The sequence below is a fragment of the Microcebus murinus genome, chromosome 18 (assembly GCF_040939455.1).
Source record: "Microcebus murinus isolate Inina chromosome 18, M.murinus_Inina_mat1.0, whole genome shotgun sequence".
In the NCBI taxonomy this organism is placed as follows: Eukaryota; Metazoa; Chordata; class Mammalia; order Primates; family Cheirogaleidae; genus Microcebus; species Microcebus murinus.
In genome coordinates, this window is record NC_134121.1 from 23087717 (window position 1) to 23114010 (window position 26294).

At 54.2% G+C, this 26294-nt stretch overlaps 1 protein-coding gene across 3 annotated transcripts in view; it reads right to left on the reverse strand.

Annotated features, from left to right (window-relative positions):
- Nucleotides 1-26294, reverse strand: part of KSR1 (kinase suppressor of ras 1) — a 154671-nt gene that overhangs the window by 25010 nt on the left and 103367 nt on the right. For 2 of the 3 annotated variants that reach the window (XM_012781603.3, XM_012781601.3), the window contains exons 3-10: nt 22199-22346; nt 17690-18149; nt 15882-15886; nt 12966-13026; nt 9205-9288; nt 7762-7823; nt 7554-7660; nt 3464-3632 (exon numbers count right to left, since the gene is read on the reverse strand). In XM_012781603.3, coding sequence (XP_012637057.2) covers nt 3464-3632; nt 7554-7660; nt 7762-7823; nt 9205-9288; nt 12966-13026; nt 15882-15886; nt 17690-18149; nt 22199-22346 — 1096 coding nt within the window. Of the gene's footprint in view, nt 1-3463; nt 3633-7553; nt 7661-7761; nt 7824-9204; nt 9289-12965; nt 13102-15881; nt 15887-17689; nt 18150-22198; nt 22347-26294 lie in introns of those variants that run through there. The other variant, XM_012781604.3, reaches the window with a different exon arrangement.

The following is a 26294-nucleotide window of genomic DNA, read 5'->3' on the forward strand; positions in this document are numbered from 1 at the left end:
AGGACGGAACGAGCTGGGAGGAAACGGGCCCCGCAGGAGCCTCCAGGAGTAAAGGGGCTGGGGCAGGCGGCCTGGCGGTTCCGAGACCCAGTCTCAGCGGCCACCCTGCTGCAGAGGCCGGGCCAGTGCCCTGCTCTGCGACATGCACTGGAGCCCGGGAGGGCAACGTACAATGTGGGAGAAAACAGTGATCACGACAAAGTGTAACAGTGTTGTGTGCAGAAGACGGGCCCCCACCTTCACCCCCAGAGTGTCACCCCCAACACAAGATTTTTTTCCCCCTCTCTTAAGGGGAACCAAAAGGAACACACTGGACTTCTGGAATCTGACACAGCATGTTCTAGCCTCCACTCTGCCACTTACTAGGCTCTGGGACCTTGGCAAGTTAGTTACCCTCTCTGGTTGTCTCACTGTAAAACGTAGCTACACATACAATCCTGCTCCGCCTAATGACATTTTTCAGTCAACGACAGGCCACATGTCTGATGGTGGCCCCGTAAGATTGTAACAGACCAGAAAACTTCCTGTCACCTAGTGACATTGTAGCCGTTGTCACGGAGTATTATTACCCATGTGTTTGTGATAATGCCGGTGTAAACGATCCTACTACACTGCCAGTTGTATCAAAGTATAGCACATACAATCATGTGCAGAACGTAACACCCAATGATAATAATAAATGACTGCGTTACTGGCTTGCGTATTTACTATACTTTTTATCATTATTAGAGTGTTCTCCTCCTGTTTATAATAAAAATGAAAGTAGGCTGTAAAAACAGCCTCAGGCAGGTCCTTCAAGAGGTGTTCCAGAAGAAGGCACTGTTATCGCAGGAGATGACAGCTCCACCAGTGTTACTGCCCCTTCCCGTGGGACAAGATGTGGAGGTGGAAGACGGTGGCATTGATGATCGTGACCCTGCATAGCTCTATGCTAATGTGTGCATTTGTGTCTCAGCTTTTAACAAAAAAGATTAAAAAGTAAAAAAAAAAAATTTTAAATTTAAAAAATAAAAAAGTTTATAGAAAAAGGATATACAGAAAAAATATTTTGGTACAGCTGTAAATTGTTTAAGCTAAGTGTTATTACAAAAGACTCAAAGTGAAAAATAAAATTTTAAAGTTTATAAAGTCAAAAAGTTACAGTGAGCTAAGGGTAATTTATTATTGAAGAAAGAAAATTTCTAAAAATAAATTTAGTGCTCCCTACGTGTGCACAGGGCCTTCGCATTCACTCCCCACTCACGCCGAGCAAGTTACAGGCCTGTAAGCTGCGTGGCAGGCTCCCTGTATAGGTGTAGCATTTTTAATCTTTTATACAACATTTTTACTATACCTCTTCTATGTTTTCTTTTTCTTTTTTCTTTTTTTTGAGACAGAGCCTCACTCTGTTGCCTGGGCTAGAGTGCTGTGGCATCAGCCTAGCTCACAGCAACCTCAACCTCCTGGGCTCAAGCGATCCTCCTGCATCAGCCTCCCGAGTAGCTGGGATTGCTGGGTGGCATGCGCCACCATGCCCGGCTAATTTTTCCTATATATATTTTTAGTTGGCCAATTATTTCTTCCTATTTTTAGTAGAGATGGGGTCTCGCTCTTGCTTAGGCTGGTTTCGAACTTCTGACCTTGAGCGATCCTCCCGCCTCGCTCGGTCTCCCAGAGTGCTAGGATTACAGGCGTGAGCCACCGCGCCCGGCCCCTCTTCTATGTTTAGATACACAAATGCCAGTGTGTTACAGTTGCCTACAGCACTCAGGACAGTCGCCTGCTGTGCAGGTTTGTGTCAACAGGCTGTGCCACGTAGCCTAGGTGTGCAGTAGGCTCTGCCATCGCTATGTTTCTGTGAGTACACAGGACGTCCCACACGACAAAACTGCCTCACAGCGCATTTCTCAGCAGGTAACCCCCTTAGGAAGTGCTGTGACCCTAACCTTTTCCCAGGTTTAACCCTGAAGACCAAGTGCCATGCTGTCGTGCGTGCGGCACAGAGCAGGGGACGACAGGAGTTCCTTCCCAGATAGAGTACCGGGCAGCCCAGCCCTGAGGGCTTGGCCCAATTAGTGCTGCCAGGGCCAGAGAGATAAGATCTTGGAGAGGGGGAGGCCTCTGTATAGGGACAATGAGGGCCCAGTCCAGAGACATCGGGGAAAGCGGAGAAGGTCTGGCTGACATCACAAAAAGGCCCTTTTCTGTGGCTGTTGTTTTTCAAACAGGCCCTTCCTTTTAGAAAAACCCAAAGTAGGAGGTTAGCAAAGGCAGTTTCGGAGCGTAATAAGGACGGAGCAGAATGGGAGGGCAGGTTAATCAAATGGGCCATCGCTCACCTGCGGGAGGGGAGGGCGTGCTCAGGACAGGTGTTAATGTCACAGGATTCCCAGCCACGTGCATATGGAGGTGAAGGGACAGGCACAAGAGAAGAAAAGATTCCTACAAAACCTGGTGTCCCGCCACCCCTAAGAGCAGTCCCCCCAGAACGCTGGTGAGGCGGCCCAAGGCCCGGCCTCCTGCTGGCTCTGCGTGGCCCCAGCTGTGCTCCCCTGGCATGGTTAGAGCCGCACCTCTGTCCTCCAGGGCCTGGAGCCCCAGGGGCCAGTGGCAGGGGCCTGACCTGGACTCCACGGGCCGGGGACAGCCTGTGGCGGCCCGGAGCTGAGCGTCACTGCCGTCCTCCTTCCTCCAGGCCTGCAAACTGCAGAAGCTGAAGGCTGAGTCCAGCCTCGAGGAGCTGCTGGGGAGGCCACGGTGGCAGCTGAGCCCCAAAAGGGGCAAGTGGGCTTGGCTCTGCTCCTGGGAGAGGCGGCCCCGCCGGGCCTGGCCAGGAGGGGCTGAGGTCCTGACCTCTCCCCACGGAGCCCTGGGCAGCGGGGCTGCGGGGGGGAGCTGGAGTCAGCTCCGGCTTGGGCCTCTTGCTCTGCTCTTCCGTGGGACGCAGTGTCCTCAGCCACACCACGGGGACGACCTAAGCCCAGCTTCGCATGGGCTCCTTATTTTATGGAAAATGAACCAAGGGTCTCCTTGAAGTGGCTTACCCAGATCACAGAGCAGGTAGGCAGCAGGGCCCCTCTGCTAGGCCTCCTGGCTCACTGTGCTGCCTGCCACACCTCCTGGGAGCTCAGATGCCCGCCCTGAGTGAGCGAGCCATGCTCCAGAGGAGCCACCTGTGCACGGGAGGGCAGCGTGGGGGTTATGTTACATCATATGGTCTCAGGTTTGGTCCTTGCTGTGCTACTTCTGAGTGATACAACGCAGGGCAAGCCACTCCTGCTCTCTGAACCTCAGTGTTCCTGTCTGCAAAATGGGTACAATGACAGCATCACCCTCAGTGCTACCGTGCTCGAGGTGCTTGGCAAGTGCTCCATAAGCATCAGCTCTTTGTGGTAGTGGTGTTTGACCTTGAACCTGCCAGGGTCTGCTGAGAAGGGGGATCTGGTGGCTCCCCTGAGAACCCAGAAAAGCCGAGATGTGGTACCTGGGAAGTTGAACCTGCTGTCCCGCTGGCCAGGCGAGGGGTTGGGCGGCGTGGTAGCACTGGAGGGGTTGGACGACGTCGGGAAGGGCGCTGGCGAGGAAGGCGTGGAGGAGGTGGTGGAGGATGGGTTGCTGCTGGAGTCCAGGTGGTTCATGGCCGGAGGGTGCTCCTGCAGGACCAGAGGCGCTGGGGTGGGCAGGGCTGTCACCACCTGACCCGGGCTGCCTGCCCCGTGTCAGCACCCTCCCTTGCCCACTGAAAAGGAAGAGGTCAGCCCAGGGGATCCTCAGGGTCTTGCCCTTCAGCTGCCGTTGTATGGGCCTAGTATTGAGCAAGGGGCACACACAGAGACCCTCGCCTCAATGTCCATCCGCTAGAGGACTCCCACTCATCTTTGTTCAGCCCAAGCATCCTTTCCCCCCAGAAGCCTTCCCTGAACCCCAGCCGGGTCCATGCTCCTCCTCTTTAGCCTCCCATAGCTCCCAGCGATTTTCCATCGGGGCACTTTTTCCTGCTGGACGTCATTCCCACCATACCGTGTGTGCTGTGAGGCCAGTGCCTGCCTCTGAGTGAGACAAGTAGTAGGGTTTTATATAATAAAGTGAATTCAACCTCTAACGCGTGTTTACTCGTAACGCCTGCTCTTGCCAGGCGCCCCGCTAGAAGTAAGGAGACTACGACAAGCCAGATGCAAATGGCCCTGTCTTTGCAGACCTTGTTGTCTCAAAGGCACTGGGAACTCTAGGAACCCACGTTAAGCTGCAAAGCCAGTGAGGGCCGGTGCTGTCTGCCACTGTGAAAAATTCCAGAGCTGGAATGAACTTTCTAGAAGATAACTGCAAGAGTTGGTTTGTCGGGACAAACCTGGTTCGCTCCTGCTGTCCCAACTTAAATGATAATGTCATCCCTTACCCACGCAAAAGCAAGCACAGTCCCCCCTACTAATAGATCACGCCAGTCAGAGCCTGCCAGAGGGTTCACGCATGTCTGGTGGCCCACAAGGGGACTTTAAGAGGCCCTTGGACACACCATGGGGACACTGAGCCACGAAGGAAGAGTGTTCTTTTCTCCCTTGTCCTGCACGAAGGTCTCAGTCCCTGCCGCTGTGTCCTGAAGGCCTCCCCACACCGGCCAGGCAAGTTAACGAAGACTGAAGGTGTCAAGCTCCGAGCCGTAAGCAAGCATGGTATCTAGATGGAATTTAGTACCTTTTGGTTTAAACTATATTGATTTTAATGATTACCTTCTCTCTATGGAGATGGTGGATTTTCCAATTATGACAGTGATGATTACATAAAAACGAATTCTTACATGTAAACATTAACCCAGGGGGTACCCGGTTAAGGCAGAAACCATGAAGACGCTTTGCAACTTGATGATTCTAGCATTGGCTCTCCCCATACTATGCACCACCCCAGCCCCACGCCAGAGCTCAGGGCCCGGGGCGGCGAGCGGCTTTGCCCACGGTCATGGGGGACAGGCCTGGCTGGATCCCAGCTCTGGGCTTCCTTCTGACCAGGGCTCCCCGGGCCACAGCACAGAGGAAACCCCGAGAATAGCAGCAGCATCTCCCAGCCGAGAGCGAGCACCTGGGGGAGGACGCAGAGCGCTCTGGGGACGGGGTGCTGCACTCGAGTTGGGGAGGCCCAAGCTCAGACTTCTCGGCAGAAACAGCAGTGGGCTTGGAGGCAGATTAACTGCAATTCTCACCCAGCTCTGTCACCTCTGAGCTGGGTGACTGGGCAACTTCCTTCACCTCTCTGAGCTCTCATTTCCTCAACCACGAAATGAAGACATCCACACCTATGTCAGAGGGTGGCTGTATTAGCAGCTTCACAAAGGTGAGTGTGTGGTACACAGTAGGTGACTAATAAATGCTTGTGCCACTCTTCTGCTGACCTGCTAGCCAGGAGCACCCAGTGGTTTGGGCCTAGGCTACCAGCAGACAGAAGGCTGCGGGGTTCCATGTTAGGCAGGACCCCGGATATGATGGGTGTCCCCCAGCCCCAAAAATCAGGTCCTGGGAGGGGTAGAAGAGGAATTTCTTGGTCAAAAGCGTTGGGGCCAAGTTGGGTCAAACGCCAAGTTCCGCAGGTGACTCTTCCGCGGGCCCTGAAGGCTCTGGGTGGCAGTGAACTCCAGGGACAGCTGACACAACGTGGTGCCAAGCTAAGAAGGGGGCTGGGCCACTGACCCCTTGCTCTGCTCCTCACACCCCAGGGCTCCGTCGGCTCAGGGGCCGAGCAGGTGCGTGCAGGAGGTGGGACTGAGAGTCCCGAGCCGAGAGCAGGGCCGAGGAGCGGCGCCCAGCTGGGCGGAGGTGCGGGAGTGAATGCGCCAGGGCACGAAGGGACGTGGGTGAGCGCGGGCGTGAGTACCCTGTGAGGCCACAGGTGTGCACAGCAGAGCTGGAGAGGAGACGGCAGGGCGGTGATGGTGTTGGTGACGGGGTGGGGTGTGCCAGCGTCCCTGCTAAGGAATTACTCCTGTCTGTGACAGGCTGGGAAACAAATACTGGGTGATGGGATGGTATCTCCCCCTGCACCTGAGTTCATGAACTTTCTTTCATTGCCCTCTGACACCCTGGGAATGAAGCATTATTATCGAGGCTCAGAGAGGTCAAGTAGTTCACTGAAGGTCACAGAAGCAAGAAAGGGGACTAATTGGACTCAAACCCAGGGCTGTGATACGATATGGTCTGAACAACTGTGTCCCCCAAAGTCCCTATGCTGAAATCCTAATGATGGTATCGGCAGGTGGGGCCTTTGGGAGGTGACCAGGTCATGAGGGTGAAGCCCTCATGAACAGGAGTGGTGGCCTTATAAAAGAGGCCTGGGGGGGCTTGTTGGACCCTTCCACGGTATAAGGACACAGGAAGAAGGCACCGTCTCCGAGGAAATGGGGCCTTCCCAGACACCAGATCTGCCAGTGCCTTGATCGTGGACTTCCCAGCCTCCAGAACCCAGGCTGTGGCATTTGGTCATAGCAGCCCCAATGGGCTAAGACAGGATCCTAACATCTATCCACTCGGTCCCACCATTCCTGCTGGGAAGCTGCCATCAGAGGGAAAACACAAGACAGGCAGAGGCAGGAGAAAGGACAGGAGGAGGCCCGAGAGGGGGTCAGATTTGGCGCAGATGGCCTTGTCTGACAGTAAGAGGTGGCCCTGGACACTCCTGGAGCAGCCCCTGGGTTAAGGGGCCACACCGCCCACCCGCCTCTCTCTTCTCTCAGCTCACGCCTCCACTGAGGCTGGCCTGGGCCACTGAAGGCCGGTCACAGCCAAGCAGCAGTAGTGACACGCTCCACATCGGGGAGGCACATGCTACGCCCTGGTCTGGGGCTGAGACAGGACACACTTAAAAATACACAGCCGCAGCCTGCAGCCTGGGAGGAAGCTGCCTGCCGCGTGGTCGCCAGGATGGAGGCGGCTGTCAGAAGCCATCGAAACCGGCGCCTCGCAGACACCAGGAACACCTGCGCACAGGGGCCGAAGACAGGTCTGCAGAGCGTCCTGGGGGACAAAGGCTTTCCAGAGTCTGTCTACCGCAGAGGACGCCTGTCTGCACCAGCAGAGGAGCCCGGCCCCAGGCTATGCAAAGAAACCCACTTTGGGGTGCGAACCAGTAAGGGTGGCAGCGCCTTGCTCGCTGCAGCCGCGCAACTGCTTTAGTGCACAACTGCAGGCGTGTGTGCCACACTGCGACAAAGGGCCCAGGTTTTGGGGTCGGGCAAACACCAAGGCTACCGCTCTGGGTTTGCTTCTTGCTCTTTGGGGGGGGGGGGCTGGGCTCAGTGTCTCACTGTAAAATAGATCAGTCTGTGCCCTTTGGAACCACTGTGAGGGGTCAAATGAAATGGCAATGGAGGAAGCTCCTGGCACAGAATTTGCACGCGGGCATCACAGCCACACCACAACACTCTGGGTGGAACCGAGAAGTCTCCTAGACGGCAAAGATACGCTCCCCAGGGCCACCCTCCTGGCTTGTGGTGCCATGCCACACTTCCCCACCGAGCCTCCCCGCCAGGGGTGCTTTACAGAAAGGATTTCTGGGGGCGGCGGCGGTTCTCCCGGCACTGCCCGGCGTACCTTCTTTGTCAGCGCTTTGGGGAGGGTTCCGAAATGGGGCTCTGCCGCTCTGTCCACTGGGTTGTTGATGTCCGACGGGACTGACTCCGTCCTCCGAAGCCTCGTTACTGTTGGAACAGGGGGGACCCGTCAGCAGGGCGCAGACCAAGCTAAAGGAAGCTCACCCCCAGATCCAGAAGGCAGAGGAGAGGGAGCACAGAGAACTCACGTGGAAGGAAGGATATTCTGCAGGCGGGGGCTTCTTTTGTACACTTGTTGTGACACTTCAACCTGGTGAAGGAGGGCAAGGGCAAGGTCAGGGTGCGGGGCCACGCCGGGGCATGGCCTGGGCAGGTGGCTGACATCGAGAGTGACAGCAGCCACGCCCTGTTGAGCACTGGTCACGTGCTGCTGTCATCTACCCAGTCCTCGCAGCACAGCAGGTTTAATTATGCCCATCTAACTTGTCACAGGTCACATATCTATCTTCCCTTTCTAAGAAAAAGAGACCCTCTACCTACATGCAGAAGGCTCGAGATAAAGCTGAACTTATATAAAAAAAAGTCAGAAGGTGAATGTTGGCATCCCAAAGGCCCCCAGGGGTCCAGAGGGCAGCCCCTCCTGCCACGGTCAAGCACTGGGCTGTGCAGTGTGAGGGTCAGGAGTGGACACAGCCGGGTTCTTGTTTTGGCCTGTCAACTGCTCTGAATCTCGTTGATACAACAGAGATGTATCTGTTGTATCCGCCCACCCCACGTGCGCGCAGGCCAGCGTGGGCTTTCTGTGCTCTCCACCAGAAAGCCACAGTTGAATGGGAGCTGGCAGTCCCTCATTCAAAGCTAAGTGGCCTGGAACCACAGGAGAGTTAGACTGGAGAGAAAACTCCAGCATCTCGCTGGAGGGCAGCAGAGCTGTCAGGGAAACAAGATCTATCAGGGTGATACGCACAAGACCCAGCACCTGGAGTCTGCCCGGAGCCCCAGTGCATGAACACGTTCTAGCTCAGACTCTCAGAGCAACCTCAGTGGAGTCATCTTCTCAGGTGTATAAATAAGACATGAGGCCCAGAAAGGGCAAGCACCTTGCCCCAGGTCACACAGTAATGCAGGGGCAAAGTGGGAACCAAGACTCTACGGCCACTGTTTGTAAGATGAGGACAGCCAGATGGCAGAGGACCGGACTCTGCTCAGCCCACACTGTCCCCTGTCCTCGCCCTTCTTTCCCCCCAGAAACCACAATGGTATGAGAAGAAAAGTTTGATTTGTATAAAATTCACATTCTCTCGCTCTCCCCTTCTATAAGCCAGAGCTCTGTTTTTACCATGGTCTATCCCCCCCATGTCCCAGCTAAAATATAAGGGTAAACTTCAGAACTCCGTACAGTTCCCACAACAGTCCTCAAATTCCTCCCTGCCTTTGTACATGATGCTCCCTTGGCCTGGAATTCTCTTTCCCCCTTGATCTACCTTATAAACTTCTATTCATCCTTCAAAACCCACCTCAAATATTCCCTTCTTCCAGGAACACCTTGCTTAATCTCCCTGGAGAGGCCTGATCACTCCCCAGTGTGCTGAATGGGATTATGAATAGTAGTAGGTTTAGGAGAATTCCTCTTAACTCTGACTTACTAAACCGAAAGTGTTTGCTCCCGCACCCCACCTTCCGCCCATCACCTGCAATGCTTGCACTTCACTCCAAACATCATGCTTTTCTGGCACACGTGGCAGACTTGCGACAGCCAGGACTTCGTGGAGAACCTGCAGGGGGTGGACACATACACATGCTCACACGGCCCAGGAACCCAGGGCCCGGCCACAGAAGGGTTCCCACACAGCTCCGGGGAAACTCAGAGTCCTGCTCCATCCCAGAGCCTCAGGGGTCCTCTCCCAGGAAGGCAGGACACCCGGGGGCCACTGCTTCCCCCCAGGCATGTAGCTTTCCCAGCCACAAAGCCTTCACTATCAATATCCTAGAGTTCACGGGGTCACTGATACCAAATTTGGCAATAGCAATCAAAACTACAAAGTGTGCATACCCTTTGACCCAGCAATTCCAGTCTTACAAATTTATTCAACAGATACTATAACAGGTGTCAAAAGACATATGGACAAGGTACATCTGTGGCAGGTTTGTAGCCATAAAAGACTGGAAATAACCTATACATTCATCAGTAGGGCACAAACTACAGCATGGTTCATACATACAACGGAACACCTCACAGCCAGCAAATAAGGACACTCCTTTTGTGCAAGTGTGCAATAATCTCCAAATCACACTGTCAAGTAAAGAAAGGTACAGTATGATATAATCCCATTTATAATAGGAAAAACTAATCTATGATGACAAAAGTGACTAGTAACCACTTGATGGTAGTAGCACTACCAACTAGGAAGTGCCAAAGGTAACTTTCTGGGGTGCCAGAATGTTCTAAATCTTCTGGATGTGTGCATGATGCGTGTATATATATAAAAATTCATTTGTGCATTTTGCTCCATATAGATATCTCAATTTTTATAAAAAGCTAAGTATAGAGTAGTGTGTGTATAACATATATAGCATTCATTTAGAATAAAAGGAGAATGAACATATACACATTATTTGTATAAAACACCTCCAGAAAAATACACGAGAAACTGCTAAGTCCTGTCTATAGGAGGAGCTACGAGCTGGGGACAGGAATGAGAGGGGCCTTCTCTCTATATATACCCTTTGAATTTTGAATATATGCATGTATTTTCAATTCAAAATTTAAAAAATAAAAAACCACAAAAGATAGAGCGGAAGGAGTGATGGGGGTTGAGTGTGCCCACAGGGTTGGCAGGCCTAAGAGCGGGAAGAGCCCATATTTTTTGAGGAATAGATTTGTTTAAAGCATAGTATATCACAGTAACAACAGAATGAACACCAACAACATCGGGGGAGTAACTGGTAATGCATCCACTGACGCTTGATTCTTGCAACCGCCCTGGGGAGTCTGGCAGGTCCAGGATCTTAGCACACAGGCAAGGGAAGCAGCTCTGAGAGCTCAGGTGACGTTCCTGAGGTCACACAGGTGGGACGCTGTGCGGCAGGGCTGGCGCCCAGGTCTCTGAACTCAGCGTTACAGAGCTTCTCTGCAGCAGAGGCCAAAGGAAGCCTTGAGCAGGAGCAAGCGTACCAGCTTCGGGCTCATAGCAAGCCTGCTGCAGGCTGCAGGATGCCTCGGAGCCCCTGTAACAGGGCTGTCACTCACCCGCACAGGGATCTGGGGACAGCCACACACATGCTGTGCACGTGTGTAGTGCCTGGAAGGTAGAAAGACCTTCCATGAATGTCATTGCCCCCCCCCAACTTCTGGTGGCAAAGGACGGCCACTTGCCTGGAGTGCCCAATCCAATCTCCCCGGAACCCGGGTTTGTGTAAGCAAGCATGCTTTCTCTTTCTCTCGCGCTCTCCTTGGGTGTTAATTGCCTCTCACGTCAACATTGGGGGTGACGGGGGGCAAGAGGGGTGCCTGAGATGATCTCCACTGGGAGATCTTGAAAATAAGTCTAAATGACAGTCAGATCTGGGACTAAGCAGAGGCAGGTACCTGGGCAACACAGCGAGCCCCATCTCTAAACAAACAAACAAATGAATAAATACATAAATATACACATACATACATGGTAAAAACCAAGAATGGTGTGACCATGACCTCACCTCCTCAAGCCCAGAACCCAGCGAGGGGAGGCGTGGGGCAGCCTGGCAAGGCTGCGGCCACACTTGGAGGCTGAAACTGGCCGCCACAGGTGGAGGGGAAAGTAGCCTGGGAGACATTTGGGGACAAGCTAGCTCAGCCGAGGATCCTCTGTGAAATGGGGCAACCTGCCAGCCCCGGCGGCCCTCAGTGTCAGCCCCTCTGGGTGCTAGAGCCCGAGGTTAAATACCAAGCACTCGCCACTGCTGGACACTCGAAGCTCACATGCACATTACCCCATTTTATGCTCATGATGGGACTGGAAGGTATCAGCATTCCATTTGCAGAGGGGGAAACTGAGGCTTGGAGCAGTTACTGCCTACAGGTGTGCAGCTCATCAGGGGAAGAGTAGGTGCCCAGTATCAAAGGTCCTATTCTTGGCAGTTCTCTCCCAGCCCTTGGAAGATCGCACCTGACACCTCAGGTGTGGTGGAGGGACACACTGTGACCTTTGCTCCAAGAGCCCTATCCTAGTTGGCTGCTGGCACCTTGGACCCTCCTCCCCGAGGCTCTGGGGAACAGGCATCCTAGCCCTGACAAGGCACCAAACAGGTCCTGGGCACCTCTTGGGCTCAATCAAGCACTGTCTTACTGGCAGTGTGACCTCAGACAAGTTACTCAACCCTTGGGAGCCTGGGTGTCACCCTCTGGGGTGAGAATTCCAGGCCTGCCTCCCGCACAAGCTGGAGAGCAACTCACGCTCGCTGGGGGAAACGCAAGGCCCTGGCATGTTGTGACGCTGCGGCACTCCCTGTTGCATTTACAACAGCCTTTGACAGGGACAGCCAGAGCACGGGCATCCCAAGGCACTTACCTGCCGGTGATGAGACGCCACCCAGACCTGCTGCTGCCAGCACACACCGCCCTAAGGAGCCAAGGCCCCTGGCAGTCCCCGTCACGGGGCCATATCCACCCTCCCCAATATGTACGAGCATCAAAGACCCTGCAGAGCTTGTTAAAATCCAGATTGCCAAGGCCGGGCCCGGTAGCTCACGCCTGTAATCCTAGCACTCTGGGGGGCTGAGGCGGGAGGATTGCTCTAGGTCAGAAGTTCGAGACCAGCCCAAGCAAGAGTGAGACTCTGTCTCTACTAAAAGTAGAAGGAAATTAGCTGGACAACTAAAAATATATATATATAGAAAAAATTAGCCGAGTGTGGTGGCACGTGCCTGTAGTCCCACCTACTCGGGAGGCTGAGGCAGGAGGATCACCTGAGCCCACAAGTTTGAGGCTGCTGTTAGGCTGACGCCACGGCACTCTAGCCCAGGCAACAAAGTGAGACTCTGTCTCAAAAAAGACAAAAAAAAATCCAGATTGCCAGGCTGAGAGCCTCGGGGATAGGGCCTGGGAATCTGGATTTTCAGCGAACTCTAGCGGGGACTCTGAAGTGCAGAGTTGTGGGACCCGCACGGCGTCACACTGGGTGCAGAGGAAGCTCTTGGCTCCTCCGTATGGCTCCTGGGAAAGGAGGAGAGTGACGTCCCCCAGCAGAGCGAGGAGGAGACCCAAGGAGGGGCAGGCGAGGGACCAGCAAGCCCACGTGGCCGCCAGTGACAACGCAGGGGCTCCAGGTGGGTGCAGGGCTGAGTCCCAGTGAGGAGACAGACAGGCTGAACAGAGGCAAGGAGTCCAGGGAAACAGCGGCAGGGACAGATCCCCTACCTCAGTGGGGGCACCCAGCCCCGCAGCCCTCCCCACCAGGCCGGCCGGGCCTACCTGTGTGTCACCGAGAGCCCGATGTCCCTTCGTACCATCTGTGGGGATCCGTGCAGGAGATCTGCGAGGAAAGGAGCCAGGTTGGGCAGGCTGCAGAAGCCCTGCGCGGGACGGTTCGTGCCTGCGGCCTCCCATGTCAGAGGTCACAGGCCGGATGGGGGATGGCAATTTATCACACGCGAGAAAACCATGTCCCTGAACCTACGTCTATCAAAACAGGGGCTGGCCAAGCGAGACCCGTGGAGTGGCATGGCTTCCTTCTCTAGGGACCGTCACTGCCTGGCCTCTGCAGGCAGCTCGGGTTGCCGTCCCTGTGCGGTTTCTGGCACAGGTGGAAGGCGGGCTTGAGAGGCAGAAGCCAGAGCAAAGGTGAGGGGAGCAGTTTCCACACACCCCAGCTCTTGCACTCTCTCACCAACACACCCACAGGCCACCTGCTTGCAAAGGCTTGAGCCTGTCACAGCTGATCCTGGCATGACATGAGTTTAATTTGCACATGTCCACCGGTATGTGGATTTTCTTCTGCTTCTGCCACCCCTGAGATGAAAGACCAACCCTCCTCTTCCTCAGCCTACAGAACGTGAAGACTACAAGGATAAAGACCTTTATCATGCTCTGTTGCCACTTAATAAATAGTATGATTTTTTCTTCCTTATGATTTTTCTAAACATTATTTTCTTTTCTCCAGCTTACTTTACTGTAAAAATGCAATACATAACACACATAACATAAAATGTGTGTTCATCAAATGTTTATGCTATAGGTAAGCCTTCCAGTCAAGAGTAGTTAGGTTTTGGGGGGATCAAAGGTTATATACAAATTTTTGACTGCACGGGGGCAGGGGTCAGTGCCCCTAACCCCATTGTTGTTCAGAAGTCAACCATACGTGTTAAGTGGGTAGAAGATGCTTGATCGTTGAAGGGGAGTCTGGGGCTAGTACGTTCCCAGCCTGAAACACCTCGAGAACATTCCTCCGACAGCCACCACTGGCAGGTCTTGGCAGGTAGAGGACAAGGGGAAGGTTTACCACACTCCCACCCGGGCCAGCCCTACCCAAGTGCCACAGTCTGAGCCTCTGGGGATGTCTCAGGAACCTTCTTTCTCTGCTGCAAAAAGAGCCATGAGCTTTGAGGTGCCCCTACTGCTTGACTTCCTGGAGGGCTTCGTGGACGCCCCCTCTCCTGACCTGGGCTTCCCTGAGGGAACAGGTGTCTCCCACGTTGATGGCATTACAGGCTCGGCAGTGAGGAGCAGCCATCCACTGGCGGCCCACGTGTCCAACTCACGCCCCAAACTCAGCGCTGTGTCCCCCAAAAACGCATGGACAGGCGTCAGGGACCTGGGGACCCTCCGCACTGGCCAGCAGAACACTGTGGGCTTTTCCCTGGAAAGCCAGTTCTAGACTGTCCTGTGCTGGAGTGACCTGTGGGCACACATGCTGTGTCCTCTACATCAGAAGGCCCCTTGAGGGCTGGCCCAGCACACAGCTGGTGCTCATTAAGGGCTGGTTCACATACGGCCAAGGACGACACACCCCACCTGAAGGCGAAGGGCGTGGTGCAGGTGCTACTGCCTCCGCCCATGCCACGGGGAGCGTGATCAGCACCCAAAGGCCCTCTGCCCGCTCCCTGCTCGGGAACCCGCAGGGGTCGCACCCGCAGCTCTGGCACGCGTGCACGGGGCGGACTTACCCCCAGTCCCTCCCGGGGCCCACCCCAACCCAGTCGGCAGCCAAAGCCTCAAAGCACAAGGGGCTGCAAGGGGTTGCTGTCAGCCTGAGAAAACAGACTATGAGAAAATGAGAGGTCAGCCGCCCAGCTCTGGAAGCGAGCTGTGATGTGTGACGTCTGCCCCAGGCGGGGGCCGGGCAGGGAGGTGGTACGGGTGCCGGGTGTCGCCTCTCCCGGATCTGGATGGAAATACTGGCCCTGAAGGCCTATCAGCCTCGCTGCGGTCCCTGCATTACTATGGCGACTGGAGGGATGGGCTGCCCTAGGGACGGAGCTGCTGGATTCTCCTCCAAGGCTCTGGTAAGGGCCCTGGGAGCTTCCGCCCGTGTTCTGGAGAAGAAAGTGTAGCTGCTCTCCTTCCTCACCCCGTAACACCCTGGGGTGCCTGCAGCCATTTCAGCGTCGTCACTGCCTACTGTGCCCCTGCCCGTCCCCACGACCCCACACACAGCTGCGTTGCTCTCCTCTGTCAGCTCAGGGTAGTATGAACATACGCTGCTATTTTGTTCAAAAACCAGGTGTCTCTGCATTTCCACTCAATTAAAAGCAGGCCGCAGAGGCACGGCTGCTCCCTCTGCTTGGGTTCATGAGAGAGAAGCCGCACAGCCCGGCGACATGCAGGAAGCTGTTCCCAGCCTGAGCTGGAGGGTGGAAGAGGGGACCAGGGCGTCCTGGCATCCTCCTCCCCACCCTAAGGGGCACCTGCACCCTCCCATCCATCCCGGCCTCGTTCAGGGCTGAGCCGCACCCCTGCCTCCAGGAGTGCCCCTCCTGGACAGAAGGGTCCTAAGACGTCAGGTGGGGTTCCAGGGTGGCTGAAGTCCACCTAAACCAGACGGGTGGCATCTCCCTCCCAGAAGCACTGCTTTACGTGGCAGCCCAGCGGGCAAGTGTCCCTGCCAGAGAGGTCACCGTAGGTCACTGTGGGCTGGCAAGGCAGAGATGGGCTGCTCATGGACCATGACACTCTCGAGGTCCCAGCTTCTCAGAGAGCAGCTGCCGGCTGGGCTGAAGCCAGCCTGTCACTTTAAGGCCACCTGTCTTAGGGCTATTTCCTGAGGCGGTTACCAGCACCTCTGCTTCTGGACTATGGGAACAGAGGGTCAAAGAAATCCACCCCCGATGGGGACAGCAACACAAACACGACTCTTGGGTGGCAGAGGGGACGGAAATGAATCACTCTTACCAAACCTGGAGGAGACAAAAAAGAGAAAGGGGATTATGTCACCATGCTGACTCGGCATGTTCCTAGAATGTTACCCTTGGGAGGGACAGGCAAGGGGATGGAATGTGGGACTCTGAGGCCTGGCTTGGGGCCAGGCTGGCCCAGTGGCTGTGGGAACCCCTGCCATCCCATGGGGATGTTTCCTCGAGGGCAGGGGCTAGAAGGCGTTCCCTGGGACACCAGCTTATCTGAGCCTCGCCAGCCACCAAGCATGGCAATTAGAGCTCACCCCACGTCACAGCTAGGGAAACTGAGGCTCATGAGTGGGAGAGCTCTGCCTAGGTTCCAGCCAGAGAAGGGGTCAGTGCACTGGAGATGGGTGGCTGGGCAGGATGGCAGGAGGGGCAGCCTGCTAAGCAGAGATGTGGCCCCTGCAAGAAGAGTCAGGGAGGGACACACCCTGAGCAGTGCCCACCCTAGGGCTGCCACTGGCCCTAGAGGTGCAGGGAGCAGGGAGGAGCCAAGACACTCAGTCTGCCCTTAAGCCAGTAACCATGGCAGGTCACACCTGGATTTCTCCTCCTTAGACAGCACACTCGAAGCCATCAGACCTGTCCAGAGTCCATGCCATGAAGGCCTGAGACAGCTGCACTGGGACAGGGAGAACAGGCCCATCCCACCAAAGGTGACTCCAAGGCTCAAGACAGACCAGGCAGGGCCCAGGGAAAGCCCCATAAAAGTGTATGCCCATGTCGAGGAGGTGTCCCAACCCACAGGGGTATAAGAAAGTCAGAGGCACCCAAAGAAAACACCCCTTGTCTTCTATTCTGCCCACAAGGGTATATTGCCAAGGACAATCTTTATAATAGCAAAAACAGACAATGATCTAAGTGCCCATCAACAGGGCACAAGTTAAACTATACAATGGAATGATATGGACAAGTTAAAACAAAATGAGGTTGTTTGAATAATTACAGATATAATACAAAACTGGTAACTTGGTTGGCTTCTGAAAGGTGAACCGGGTGACTGAGTAGAAATGGTAAGGGGCAGACTTTTTACTGTGTACCCTGCAGAAACAGAAAGATATAAGGCACAGAACTGTTGCGTTTTGGACGATGTGACTGTCTCAACTTATTCAAAATACATAGATAGAAAACCTTTTAAGTCAAAAAATAAATAAAAGAGTAAGGTGTTTCAAGAAACTGACGTGACACTCTCAGAAATATCAAGGTAAGTCGAAAGGACAGGTCACAGGGCAGAGCGCATGGTATTTGACAGTCACTGGTGGTTTTAGCCAAACGTTCCAGTTCTCCCCTGCCGGACACATGAGAGAACTGCATTGCTCAATCCCTTGTCTGGGTAGGGCCATGAATTATGAGTGTAACATCTAGGAAAGAGTACTCCATTTCCAGGGCACGACACCCAGAATTCGCTTTTCTCTCTGCCACCAGCCACACTCAGGACAGTGGCTATTGTGTCAGCATGGGCCTGGGCAGAAGGCTGACCCACAATGGGCAGGTAGCATGAGTGAGAAATAGATCTTTGTCATTTTAAGACCCAGATATTTGGAGGTTGTTTGTTACTGCGGCATAACCCAGCCTGCCCTGACTGATACATGGCATCATTTCATGTGTATGTATGCACGGAACAAAATCTAGGCAGATGCAGCCCAAATTGCCAAGGGAGTCTGGGGACTGGACTGAGAGACGGGGGCACCTTTTACTTTTTACTTCACACACTTCTACATTGGTTGATTCTGTGTGTCCCTTTTATAAACCCTGACAACAAGGAAACGGCCGCCAAAGCTGCGTGGCAGGAGCACTCACCTCCCCGGGGCGACGTCGTCGATGCGGTTCCCCAGCTGGGACTCGTGGGACTTGCTCCTGGTGAGCGTGGGGAAGCTGGGCAGCAGCTGGAAGACCTTGCGGCTGGGCGGCGGGGGCGTCCGCGGCGGCCTCAGCTTGGCGTGCCGGCGCAGCTGCGGCGTGGTGGGCGGGGTGAGGAAGCTGTGCAGGGCGCGGGGCGTGAGCCGGCCGCTGGCGTGCAGGGGGACACAGGTGTCCGAGAGGCCCTCGCTGAGGCCAGGGGCCGGCAAGTCCGAGGCGGGCAGAGCCGACACGGAGACGGAGCGCGGGCCCTGGGCGCCGTTGCCCACTCTGCCCAGCGCGGCGCTGCCCGGGGGCCAGGCCAGGCCGGCCGGCGGGAGGGTGTCCGTGGGGGGCCCCGAGCCGCTTTCCCGCCGAGCGTCGGACATGCTCCAGCCCGAGTCCTCTTTGTGCTCCCCTCCTGTGGGCCGAGAAGTCGAGTCACAGGTGGTTTTGGCGAGAAGGCGCTTCCAGGCGAGGTGACAAGGGGCCAGAGAGGTTAAACACCGTGGGCGAGGAGTCACCTTTCCTTAATGGAAGGCTTCGACTACCAGCCTGTGGCCGGCTCAGAAAGGCCTCTCCTGCACACACGTCATCTTCCGCGCTATTTTGCTGACCGTGGGGCCACCGGGGCAGACATTACTACAGGGTGCGTAGCCCTAATCTGAAATCCAAATGCTCCCAAATCGGAAACTATTAACATTTCAGCACCAACATGACGCTCACAGGGAATGCGCACTGCAGCACAGCAGATTTTGGGGTTATAGGTGCTGATAAAGGCAAATACCCCCAAACCAGAGAAAACCCAAAACCTTCTGATCTCAAGCATTGCAGAGAAGGGACACTCACTCTGCATCTGTTTTACAGAGGAGGAGACAAGGCCCAGAGAGGCAGGGCCTGTGCGGGGCTCTTCCCGGCAGGTTGATGGGGACAAGCTGGGAAAGCCACCCCAGAAGTGGGAGACTCAGAGCGAATGGCGACTGGTCCTCAAGGAAGGGTAAGCTGAGTGTGTAAAGGGAGGGAAAACGCCACTTCAAGAAAATTCAAATGTCAGGACAAGGAGCTGCCCTAACCTTCGGATAGCAAATTGTCCTGAGGCTTGTGAAAAAGGGTCCAGATAGAAATGGATCGACAGCCACTCCCTTCTGAGAGGAGCCCCCCAAGTGACTTTCAGCTGCCCCCACCATGGCCCCTGCCCCAGGCTCCCAAGACCTTGAGACCCGTGGGGCTCAAACTCAATTGCACAGGCCGGCTGTTCACTCAAGCATATGCCTAAAAAGGACACACGCCCTGTACTTGGAGAGTCCGATGGGAGTGACAGACACACAAGAGCATGCTGTGTCCCAGGACAGAGACACAAGGGGGCTCTGTGGAGGAGTGGGGGCTGGCCAGGGAAGGCTTCCCCGAGGAGGTGGTGCCTGGGCTGACCAGCTCAGGAAGAAGGTGCAGAAGGTACTCCAGGCAGAGGGGACAGCACATGCACAGTAGGAGAGCACGTGACACCTGCTGATGACGGTTGGAAAAGCCAGGGGGAGGCAAGAGATGAAGTCAGAGGGGTCACCCCAGCTGGGGCCACTCAGGAAGGGCCTGGAATGTCTCATCAGGGACTTCAGACACAGAAGGGTTGAGGGCAGGGAGAAGGGACTCCATCCGAAGAGACCCAAGAGGCTGTCATGGGGAAGGAGAAGACATCCCCCTCCTCTCCTATCTACCAGTGAGTGGACAGTGCAGGAAGGCAGATTTTGACTCAAGACAAAAGGAGCCTCCACGTTACATGCACACATACCCCGCCTCCCTCCACCCTCCCGCCAGGCCCGTTCTTCTCCCTGGTGTTCAGCGGAGGTTGCTGAGACTCAGAGAGGCCACGGGACTGAGACAGCGGTGGGATGGGAATTGAAAACCTCAATTTCAGCACATGCCCCCTCCCGCAATGCCGGCGACTTTGAATGACCCACAGTGGAACAGCACTGGGAGTAACAAGCTCTCTGTCCTCGAAGGTGGTGGGGCCATTTACCAGGGGTGGTGGGGAGGGTTTAGCCTTCACAATTCGTAAGGCTCTTCTGTACATCCACCCCCTTTTCCAATCCCTTCCCTGTCACTGCATGGTGACTTTCTATCCATGGATCAACGGGGCAGGACGAGGTGCTCAGTCTCTGTGCTCCTATGCTACTTGCTGCTTTGGAACTGCAGCCTCGACTTACACTGTAGCTTACACACTGGCCTGCTGGAGGCACTGAACATGTTTCTTAGTGAGTGGATGAAAGAATGAATTTCATGAATCTGTGAGCAAGTCTGCCACCCAAGGAAACACCCCCCCCCAAGTCTTCACATTGTCTATTTAATCACCATGGCTTTGGGCCAACACAGGGATGGCAGATGGGTCTTGATGTGGGTGCCGACCCCAGTCAACCTGCACGGGGGTGCTTGTGAATGAATCTGGAGTCGCTCTTCGTGGATTGACTAGTGATGTCTGCTACAGTGAAAGACGGGGATCGGCAGGAATGATCGGCCCCTATTCAGCAGCACAGGGAACCTCCTCCACTCACCTTCCTTAAGACCAGGGACCACAAGGAAGTGACGTCAACATTTTCCATCACCCCACGGGCCTAATATTGAAAAGAGCATCTAATATGTGCCAGGTTCTGGTCTAAGCACTTTACCTTAACTCATTTCATCCTCGCTACAACCCTTAGAGAGAGGTGGTGCTATTACCTCCGTTTTGCAGATGAGGAAACTGAGGCACAGTGAGATGAAGGAAGTGGCCAAGGTGTCACAGTTTAAAGTGGCTGAGCAGAGTGCTGGCCCAGGCAGTCTGACTGCACAGCCCATCTTTGCTGTGAGCAGAACACCCTCACCTGGCCTTGCTGGGTTGCAAAAAAGATGCTCTGACTACATGACCCGACAGATGGGGGTCACTGCTGCCCACCTAGTCCGCAGCAGGTACCCATGAAGTGCGACCACTGCTGGGCAGACGAAAGGCCTCTGCCTGGGACTGCAATGTGGCCAGGACTCTCTTGAGGATGCAGGGACACAAGCTGAGACTGCATGGGAAAGAAGAAACCTGGAAAAGGTCTGTCCCTGAGGGGCCTCCTCCTGGGCTTGGTGGAAAAAGCACCCTGTGGGTTCAAAGCCCAGCTCTGCCCTGCGGCAGGTGTGGGATCCCAGGTGACTCACCCAACGCCTCCAACGGCCAGGTGTCTTAGCTACAAAATGAGCTTAGCACCACCTCTTAATAAGGTGCAGCCACAGTGTGTGTGGCACATGCCTGGCACACAGTAGGTGCTTAATAAGTTAACGATCTCCCTGTCTCGGCATCTGGGACGGGCAGAGAGCAGCCTTCATGACACAGATGGGTCACTACCACTCGACAGCTGCTCCCCTCGCAATTCTTTAAGATCCAGGCATAAGATGGGAGGGAGGGAGGGCTGACGAGCTACCCCAGAGATCCCAGCTTGGGTGGCAGCGTGGGAACAACCCCATTTCTATCACAGCTCGAGGCTCAAATCCCCACTGCTGCATGTCCCTTGACCAAGCCCCGTCCCCTCCCTGGGCTGAGTCTCCTCCATGAAATGTGGGCATGAGAATGCTGGCCACGCCTCTGTCACACTTATCTCTAGCACCTGCTGGGAGGCCTGGCATGTCAAGATTGTCTGAATTGAGTGAAACGCTCTACACTGCTCCATGCTGAGAGGACTTGAGACAATGGGGCCGGGGAAGAAATGAAGCCCAGTCCTCTCTGCGAAGAAAACAGTCGAGTAGAATATAAACCTCAGTGCCCTCCTTTTAAGCCTCAGGCAGCTGGAGATAAGAGGCTCAGATAATTAAAAATTGGACCTAATTCCATTCATTAGGCTCATTTTAATGCCTTATCTGTGTAGTAGCAGGAGCATTAAGTCAGGCACTTGACGCTATTTCCAAGGCAAGATGTAGACCGCCTGCAAGTAATTCCAGGGACCTCATCACAATGCCAGGGACACATACACTTTGCCCGGGACAGCCATGCACATGCTCCCAGCTGAAAAACCACACGGTGTCTCTAAGCACGCGTGGCTCAGGCTGCCCCACATCAGCGTGTGCCTCTGGAGAGCAGAGCCCAGCCGGCCAGTGGGACAGGAGAAGGTGGGGCAAGGGCTGGGGGCCGGAATGCAGGAAGCTAGTGGAGGGTACACAGAGCCCTCCGAGGATGGAAAATCACACAGGACCAGCCCAGCAGACCGGCCTGGGATTTCCAGCAATCACTAAAGCCTCTCGGAGTTCAGACTGGCCAGACCGACCCAGATCCAGAGCCCCGGGACTGTGGGGGAGGCTCCCTCTTAGACAGGCCCATCTGAACATCCACCCTGGCCTGTGCGAGCTGCCCCAGAAACCCTGGGCCACACGTACCCCGCCCCATCGCCCGCTGCGGGCAGAGGCCCCGGCCCCAGGGAACCAGGCCAGGCTGGGCTGCAGGGAGAGGGAGTTCCCACCTACCCAGGCCCGGCACCTTCCGCAGGCAGGTGAGGGCGTACTGCAGGCGGCCGCACTCCTCGGCGCTGGCCCCGCAGCGCCGCAGCGTGTCCTTGACCTTGGCCTCGTTCATCTCCAGCAGGGCATCCAGCGTGAGCTCGCAGGGGATCTCCTGAGGGGCACGGAGGGACGGAGGGACAGGGGAGAGGCGGTGAGCAGTCGGCAGACCAGGAGGCCCCTTCCCCTGAAGGCTGGCCTCCCGCTGAGTGGCAGGGGCCAGCTGCTGCCACCAGAGCCACCACGTGCTTGAGGACACAGGCGGAGAGCCCTCCCCCCACCCTTGGTGCTCCCAGAGACGGCAGCTGAAGGGACTCGGGGTGGGGAAGAAGAAAAAGCCTGAAAGGTTTTGACGACAGCATGCTGTCCCCCCTCGCTTCTTCATATTCTTCTGCAAAGGAAAATTGTGAACCATGACAATTTTTCAGAGTGACAGGTACTCCGGACAAAGATGGCCCTTAACAATTTTGTTGTATGAGAATCAGACAAGAGAGATTTCAAATAAAACTGGCTCAAACAAGGGAAGGACTAAAAAACCCTTGCCAAGCACTGCAGAGACACTTACTATGCCGCATTATTTAACTGTCGAAGCCTCTCGCCCGGCCCACTTGACAGCTGAAGGAAGAGGTGCAGACACAAGGGGGCTTGTGTCACCTGTACAAGGTCACTGGGCCCTCAGGGCAAGAAGGTAACAGGCAGAATTTTAAGGTGGCCTCTGACCCGAGTCCCCAGTGTCACTCATGATTACATTACAGTACGGTCGTCCCCACACCCCATCGACCGTTTTGCTTTCTGCAACTTCAGTTACCTGCGGTCAACTGTGGTCCAAAACTACTCAGTGGAAAATTCCAGAAATACTCCAGAAATAAACAACTCGTAAGTTTTAAATTACACGCCGTTTAGAGTAGCGTGATGAAATCTCACACTGTCCCACCCAGGGCATGAATCATCCCTTTGTCCAGCGTATCCATGCTGTCTCCACTCCCCGCCTGTCGGTCACTCAGCCACGCTGGTTATCAGATCCACTGTCTCGGTATCTCATCACCTAGGCATTTATCATCTCACATCATCACAAGAAGAAAGATGAGCACAGGATGGTACAAGAGTGAGAGTGAGAGTGAGAGTGAGAGAGAGAGAGACAGACAGACAGATACCACATTCACCTGACTCTTACTACAGTATATCATAATTGTTATTTTATTATTAGTTACTGTTAATCTCTTACTGTGCCTGATTTATAAACTTTATCAGAGGTATGTATAGGAAAAAACATAGCGTAGCGTATATAGGGTTCAGTACTATTTGTGGTTTCAGGCATTCATTGTGCTCTTGAAACGTATCCCCTGGATGCCGGGTGACTGCTCTATCCCCTGGATAAGGGGTGGCTGCTGTATATGGCAAGAGGAAAACTGCCCAAGTAGGCTTGATCGAATCACAAACCCTTCAAAAGCAAAGGGTTTTCTCTGGCTAGTAGCAGAGACGTCTTCAGAGGCTGGCAGCATGACAAGGACTTTGAAGGAGGAGGGGGCCACATAAGAAGGAATCCAGGTAGCCTCGAGGAGAGAGTGGTCCCCAGCCGACAGGGAGTAGGGACTTCAGACCTGTAGCCACAAGGAACTGGATTCTGTCAAAAACCTGAATGAACTTGGAAGTGGATTCTTCCCCAAAGCGTCCAGGTTTAAGAGGCTGGCCTGGCCCACACCTGGCCACAGCCTTATGAGATCCTAGGCAGGGATTCTAGCACAGTCCACCTGCGTTCCTCCGCTCCTACAGAACCGTGAGCTCATAAATGGGGGGTGTTTTAAACTGCTAAATTTGTGGCATAATAGAAACTAATACAAAGAGCAAGCATATGCATCAAGGCCCAACTGGCCTCAAAGCTTGTGCCCTTCCCTCTCGTCAAGGAGGGAAGAAACCCCTCCAGCTCTGACTCCTTTGAGCCACATGTGACACCAAGCTTGGAACAGATACGAAGACCAACGGGACATGTCCCTGGCCTTAAATGGCTTGCAGCCCAGTGGGAGGTGACATGAAAACAAGTAATTACAATGCAATAATATGGATTAGCAGAGAGAGAGAATTTGAAGAGCCACTGAACCAAATCAGGCTTTCTTTTTCCCCCTTTTTTACCCCTTTCTGTATTTCCCAGATTTTCTGTAACAGGGAAGGCCAGACATCCCGCACCTTTGTAAGTGCTACAAAGCTCACGGCTCTTGAGAATCTAAGTGGATGCTCAGTGATTTGGGGCGAGTTGTATCTGACATTCACAAGCTGTAAATCTCTGACTCCAGTGTAAAACCTGATCGTCCTGCGGCATGGGGCCAGCCCAGCCCCTCTCACTACCATGTCAGTATATTCTTCACCTCCAGGGCCGTGGGCAAGAATCCCCTCACCGTTTAGAAGGATTCATCCCAAAATAAAAACAGACACGTAACAGTACCAAGCAGCTCATCACCGGTTGGCCAGACCCTCGGTTGTCAGGAATCCTTCCAGAAGATAAGCTAAAGCATCACAGGAAACCTCTGATAAGAACAGCCCAGGAGAGGCTGATTAGATACACGGTCCTGCGCAGAAGCTTTTATTCAGTCAATGCACCTTCATCGAAAAGCAGTTCTGACATCTTTTATCTCATTTTACTAAGAAAAGCAACTTGGCGATATTGTCAGGGCAAGAACAAAAGTGACCGTCACCTTAACACAACCGCACAAAGCAAGCCTCCACCTTTTCTCCAGCTGGGGCTCTTTAGTTTGTCACTCCCTACCCTCCACACAGAGTCCCCGCACATTTTCCCAAAGCTGTGATGACTCAGCAGCTCCATTCCCTCCACCACCAGGCTGTGATGACTCAGCAGTCTTCCCCACATCCCACAGCCCCAGGCTGCGATGACCCAGCGGTTTTCCTGAAGATGGGAGACCTGTTTGATGGTGGCCAGAAGGGAGCCAGGCCTGGAAACCCAACTCCCAACCCAACTATAATGCAGATAGGGCTCGCTGTCTTTCTTTCCTTTCTTCTCCTCTTCACCTCCACCGAGTTTCAGTTTCTTAAACATAATAACTACACCATTATTACAAACTGTTAATATTTGCCAGTGCAATATGCCCAGGGCTATACATTATCTCCGCTCTAGACAATTCAGCAAGTAGATGCCTTAAGCCCATTTTTCTGAGGTTCAGAGACCTCATGTGACATGGTCTAATAAATGGCTGGGCCAGAACTGAAGCCCGGATGTGCCCCAATTCGAAGCTCCTTCAATTGCTCCATGTGGCAAAGCCTTGGGATGCAGCAGCTTCCTTTTGGGGGAGATTATTTTTTCAAAGTAAATTAATTTCTACCTACTTTCCGAAAAACCTATACTTTAGAATGTTCTTTGTTCTTTAAGCAAGTGAAGTAACCTCCTTAAAAAGAGAGAATAAGGCAGGGCGCCGTGGCTCATGCCTGTAATCCTAGCACTCTGGGAGGCGGAGGCAGGTGGATTGCTCGAGGTCAGGAGTTCGAAACCAGCCTGAGCAAGAGCAAGACCCCATCTCTACTATAAATAGAAAGAAATTAATTGGCCAACTAATATATATAGAAAAAATTAGCTGGGCATGGTGGTGCATGCCTATAGTCCCAGCTACTCAGGAGGCTGAGGCAGGAGGATTGCTTGAGCCCAGGAGTTTGAGGTTGCTGTGAGCTAGGCTGACGCCACGGCACTCACTCTAGCCTGGGCAACAAAGTGAGACTGTCTCAAAACAAAAAAAGAGAGAGACAGAGAGAGAGAGAGAATATATTCAAACCCATCCCCTTAAAAAATGACAAAAAGAGAAAAGGTATTCCGCTACAGCTTCGAATTAGCTGGAAAGCGTCCCTAGCTTCCGAGGCGAGGCTTCGGGGAATCCATCTAGCCCACTCTAATAAAGTAGGGGGGCATCTTTCCTTTCCCTCCCTTGCCTCCCCTTCATGCTCCAATTCAAACCAGCACTAATGGGTGGGCAAGACCAAACTGGGGTGCAGGTAGGGGTGCTGGGGTCAAGGGAATTGATCTAGGGTCCCTTAAACTAGCGTTGCCCCTGCCTCTCCCCAG